At 34.5% G+C, this 6000-nt stretch overlaps 1 protein-coding gene across 1 annotated transcript; it reads left to right on the top strand.

Annotated features, from left to right (window-relative positions):
• Window positions 1–1199: 1199 nt before the first annotated feature.
• On the top strand, window positions 1200–1823 carry LOC137807434 (UPF0057 membrane protein At4g30660-like). Its single transcript, XM_068608079.1, has 2 exons — window positions 1200–1420; window positions 1515–1823. The coding sequence occupies exons 1-2, from the start codon at window positions 1331–1333 to the stop codon at window positions 1650–1652; spliced, it is 228 nt and encodes a 75-aa protein (XP_068464180.1). The 5' UTR covers window positions 1200–1330; the 3' UTR covers window positions 1653–1823.
• The last annotated feature ends 4177 nt before the right edge of the window (window positions 1824–6000 follow it).

Below are 6000 nucleotides of genomic sequence, written 5' to 3'. Positions count from 1 at the left end.
TGAATATATAGTTTCATTTAAAACAATTTTACTAAAATAGTATGGTTCGTAACATTGATATTGACACGAGCACTTATGCTACATGAATACGATATAATCTTTAAAATTTAGATACATAAACACAAATTTATATATTATATAATTATAAATTATATAAATTAAAAATAAATATTTATGTGCATAAGTATATTTTAAATTTTTTTTAACAGAAAAATTTATAATTATTTATTTATTATTTTTATAATCATAATAAAAATTTATTAAATAAATTTGAGTATTTTTTTTCTTTTTAAAATTATGTTAGAATTGTGCTAAGACTAAAATTGTTAAAAATTTAATAAATATTTTTTGAATTTGATACTTCACGGATATGTGTCTTACAAATGTTATACAAATATTAGTGTTCGATACTTGTATTGAACACCGATATGCTTAAGAGAAATGTTCAAGTTTTACGGGTGTCTTACTAATATTATACGAGTATTAGTGTTCAATACTTATATTAACACCGATACGCTTAAGAGAAATGTTTCTATACGTTTAAGAGAAATGTCCGAGCCTCGTAACCTTTTAATACTATTTTATTTTATTGATACATAAATAATAATTAATTTGAAACAAATAAAAAAATAATATTTTATTGAAAACTGGAATCATTAATCAATTTAAATTTTTTTTGAAAGATGGAAACTATGGTGATGATTTTCAGAGAAAGAAATTATATCTATTATAAAGTTAATCGATGTACTTTTTTTTGTAGGTGTGTGATTGATGGTGTGGAAAGTTTTTTTCTGTAGGTGTGTGATTGATGGTGTGGGAAGTAACGTAAGGAAGAAGAGAAGAGTGTAGCAGTTGCGATTTTATTCATCTGTCATCTCACATCGCTTCCATCACTTCATCTTCCTCCTTCTTCCACCACCGTACATCACTGCCGGAGGCAATCTCCGCCGTCAATGTTTACTTTCACGATGGAGCTTCGCGCTCTTCTCAGCAACTTCGGTAACTTGGATACAGTTACCCCTCTCAACGACATTGTTTTGCCTTGAACTTGTACAGTGTCAAGAGTTGTAGGAGAAGTGAAGGGTTGATGGATTGAAGGACAAATTTGGAAAAGGAAGAAACAAAAAATCTCAACCCTTAGTTAGAAAATAATAAATCTAACGGAAGAGAATTAGTTGCGTATCAGTACAGTTGTCATGTGCATATCAAAACTAGACTCAATCAAATGACAGGGAAAGCCACGCGAACCACGCAGCTTCCATTCTGATAGTGATTTAGAAGATCAGGAAGAAACGCATTAGAAGCGTAGAAGCATTCATCACAGTGGAAGATGCCGACACGGTGTGAACTATGCTGCGAGTTAATGATCGCGATCTTGCTTCCTCCACTCGGAGTTTGCTTTCGCCACGGTTGTTGCAGCGTGAGTTTCCTCTCTCTCTCTCTCTCTCTCTCTCTCTCTCTCTCTGTTTCTCTCTCTCTGTGCGAGATCTGAGTCTGTGATTTCGATTTTGCAGGTTGAATTCCTCATCTGTTTGCTCCTCACAATTCTAGGTTATATTCCTGGCATTATTTATGCTCTCTATGCCATTATCTTCGTTGATCGTGATCAGTACTTTGATGAATACAGGCGTCCTCTCTATTCGCAATACTGATAGTTTAAGTTCGAATGCCTTATTGATGTTTATGTCGTGCTAGTGTGCGTAACTACTGCAGAATTAAGTTCATGTGCTTGTTCAAAATTGAAATTGCTTATGGTTTGTAGAATCAATTGTTTTCGCTCTTGAAGCTTCAACAACTTTTATGCAATCATGATTCTTCAGTGAGGCTCCGTGTGTGTTGTGCCTTTTGATTTTGCGTAGATCTATGACTCAAGTAATATAGGAGCATCGAGATTCTTTAGTTTTGAGGGGTTTGACTTTTTAAATCAACACTACGTATTTTAGGGGCCGTTGGAAGTTATTCAAACGGATAAGAGGAATGTTCTGTTTTACTAGCTGTTTACGGTGGAAGTGATAACTGATACTATAGTCAGTTAATTGATTCATTTATGTTATGTCTCTGCGCTGTTGATTCATTTAGTTAGTAGCTGTTTGAAGATCTAGTTAGCAATGAGAGAAATCCCTTTCATCTTTCACTGGTGCTTTATTCTCATTTCAGAAGAAGTTTTCATTCTCTGAAAGTTTCACCTTCTCGATTTAATTCTGGAATGGCAATAGAGCTCCTTTCCTAGGGTGCTCTGCTACTGCTGTACAAGATCGTTCGTCTCTGATTCTTGAGCTCTTTCTTCTCTATTTGACTATTGAAATCTTCATATTCAAGTAAGCATGGTGAATCCAAATCGGATTCCGGGTCCTTCTAGCCCTTTCTACGTGCATCCAAACGAAATCTTGGAGCATTATTGGTTTTTTCTTGATGTTGTCATAGATAGAAAGGAAATACTTAAGCTTAAAGGAAACAGAGTAAAGGTAGAGTTTTACTAGTTAGACAACTTGTAAAGAAAAATAGATAATAGCTTTCATGTCATAAATTATTTGATTGTGTATAAGGTGAGCTATGAAAGATATAGGAGAAGACTTCGTACTGTTTGGTCACATGTATAAGAGGAGGCGTGTTTGACTTCCTTCCCCTCCTACATGCCTCCTACATAAAAGTGTTTAGTCCATTTTGTAGACACTTTTACTTTGGGAGAGAAAAGTCATTTGTTTGCAAGAGTAGTGAGTGCTTGTAAGAAATTGAGAGTTTCAAATTTTTAGATTCTTATCTTGAGAACCAGGTCTAGTGGCTAATCCTTGCTTATCTCATTGAGTTTGAGTGGCAGAAGCTTCTTTCTAATTCTTAGTTTTTTATGATCTTGGTTAACATCCAAGATAAGTTAACCTCATCCTAGGTATTTCTATCTTGTTGTTTCCTATTCTTTCCTTTAATCACATCTGTTCTTTGCTTAGTTTATTCTTTTTATAGGTTGTGCATAACCACCAATAGCTTTGGCCATCCATGCTCCAACCAAACACCACCTTGAAACACCATCTAAATTCACAAAAAACACATCCACCCTTGAAATTAATTTTCGATCATAACCACCACAAAGAACACCTACAAACAACTATCAATATTCAATCAAGATCTTGAACCTCTCTTCCTTAAAGCTTTCGCAAACCTCTTCACCAAAACCCAACCAATAAACATCCAAGAATTCATCAAGAAACTTCTTACAATCCAAACCAAAGCATGTGCTAGAAATCTGATGCCTTAAACCATGGATTTTTTCCATTGGAGCTGGAAATAGTTTATCCACTTCTTGGAGCAACCTTCCAAGGTTCTCATCACTGCTCCACATGTTAGAGATAACCATTCTTCTTGGTCAAAAGTCTCAACTATGGCTTTAAAGATTAAATTCAAAGAACAAGCTGCTTTTGTTGATGGAAGTCTTCCTTCCAAGTGGAAGAAATTGGACCTTAGCTAGAAAATGCATCTTTTTGGTTTTTCTAGTCAAGCACAAAGGGTATTTTTTGTTTGATCTAAAATTGGAGAAATTTTTCTTCCAAAGGGTTGTGAAATTCTGTGAGAAGAAGTTTTTGTACATCTCAACCAATGATCAGCCTACTTATTATCTCTTTAAAACATTTCATTTGCACCCCTACAACAAATGCAACCATAAAAAAAATATGATCAGTCAACAACAAATAATACCAACCCTTCCATAATTGATCCTCTGGGTTCAACACCACCTACATCAGTATCTTCATCAAAATATTCCAGCACTAAAATATGCCCACGACTCATTGCTCTTAATTAACTTTACAACTGAACCCTTGTGTTTGGAGTCACAGGCTAGGTATCCAATGTCTAACTCGCAGATTTTTTTTTTTCTCCCAAACCTATGCTATGAAAAATAAGTTTCGCTAACTTTGGAAAAGAACCAAACCTGGACACCCACCAGAGAAGATGGCAATAAGATACAACTAGGTTTTCAAGTTGAAGCAAAATGAGGTTGGCTCAATGGAAAGGTATAAACTTGACTAGTTGCTAAGGGGGGTATTACTTATACTTGTGGAATTTATTATTTAGAGACTCAATCCAATGGCCAGGATGACAATTTGGAGAGCTTCTATCACTTGCTTTCACATTCAATTGGCATTTGGACCAAGTAGATTTCAATATGGGGATCTTCACATATAAGTATGTATGCAGCGTCTTCTAGGCTTAGAGACCAGCTCGAATGATTAGAAGCCAAGAGCGGCCTAATTAATTTTGAACTATTCCTAGGAGCAATCCTAATCTGTTGTTATTTTTTATAGGATTCTCAAGTGTTTTTCAACCTCTATGAATTCTTAAGTGTGATCAATCTAAAATAAACATTAGGCATAGAAAAGAAGAATAATTACTAAATACAAACTTGATTAAACTAGAGTGTACACTAAATTTGGTTTGGCTATATCCAACCTTAACCATAGATAATTTAGTCACTCATTAATCTATGTTGGAGATCTAACAACATCTAGAGATATGGCCAAAATATAATATATATTGGATGCAAATCTCATCTTATCAAGTCAATTTTGTAAGATTGAGTTTGACTTAAAATTTACTTTTTTAAAACACTATTAGAGCTTATTAAGGACCCATTCTAACGAGATTAGTTGGGCATATCTTGCCACCCGCTATTAGGTCCCCTTCTATTCCCATGCTTTATGTTCTTGACGTGAGAGAGTGTGTTGAAAATCTCACATCATCTAAAGACATAACTAAATTATAATTCAGTTTTGTAAAGTTGAATTAGGTTTAAAGTTCATTTTCTTAATAATCTAACGACCAAAATCAATGTTGAAAATTTTGATTAATGTTTTCGATTGTTACTTTCCTTTCTTTATATAGTTTCCAAAACTTTTAACATGGTTAACTTCTATTTTTTGACCTATTTATATGATAGTTATTTCATTGACCAATGTCACATGGTTGTTGCCTTCATCTTTGCTCACCTAAGCGAGCATTTAGTCTTAGGGTATTTCTTGACTTCATTCAGTTAAGGGAGTCTTCATGTCATGCCAAGCTGCGGCCTTCTTTGATATTACTTGCTTGGGTGATCATTTAGCCTTGCTGAAGTGTGCCTTCTAGTACCTTTAAAACCAACTTCTAACTTTACTTTCTTGAGCCAGGACAATTCATCACTTGGTGTCCCTAATGCTTGACTTTTTAACTCTTCTCATTCAAAGACCTGGAACCCTTGTTTAAGTGAGCCTTTTCTTGTTTTACTGCTGACTGTCTCCACCCGATCGAGGTTTTCAATTTCTTAACCTGACTACATGGGAAAAACTCAAGAAAAACATTAAAATTCCCAAGGACATTATTTTCTGAAGTTACTATTAAAATGACTAAAGTTTATTAGCTTTTTGAGACATTCAAGCTCACAAGCATAAGAAATGTTTATAATATGTCCAGTAATCGTTGTATACTCTGCGATTATCAATTTGGGGCTTCTAGGTAATAACCTCTTTTAAATGAATCGTATTAAGGAATTGTTGAATGTAAAACATAGCCTCAAGGATATTGGTTAATTCAAAATTTCTCCTTGGCTTTGAAGTTGTCGGGTCTCAACAAGGAATCAATATTTTCAAATGAGAATATGCTCTTGCTGTCTAGCCAATTTCCACCCCAATGAATTGCTTGGAAAAAACTGTATATATCCAATCCAAGTGTATGTTGAAGACTAGTTGGGAGACTCTTTAATCTCACGCGTACAAGGCCAAATATCCACAGAGGGAGTCACTAGAGCCAATTTTTAGTCTCGAACTATCCTTCAACGTTTAGCAGCAATGTGGCTTTCTCAGATAGAAGGATGCACACTGGAAAAGCTTTATTTTTCCTTGCAAGCTCAGCTCCTCAACTTCAAGGATTTAGTCTTACTCGTTTTTTTGCTTTTTCTTGGGGTCATCTCTTTTTTCATGGAAAAACAAAAGGCAGACTGCATATATCCATATTAAAAAATCATTTCATTAAAAA

This window comes from Phaseolus vulgaris, chromosome 3 (genome assembly GCF_000499845.2).
Source record: "Phaseolus vulgaris cultivar G19833 chromosome 3, P. vulgaris v2.0, whole genome shotgun sequence".
Taxonomy (NCBI): Eukaryota; Viridiplantae; Streptophyta; class Magnoliopsida; order Fabales; family Fabaceae; genus Phaseolus; species Phaseolus vulgaris.
This window is presented reverse-complemented; position numbering and strand designations above follow the sequence as displayed.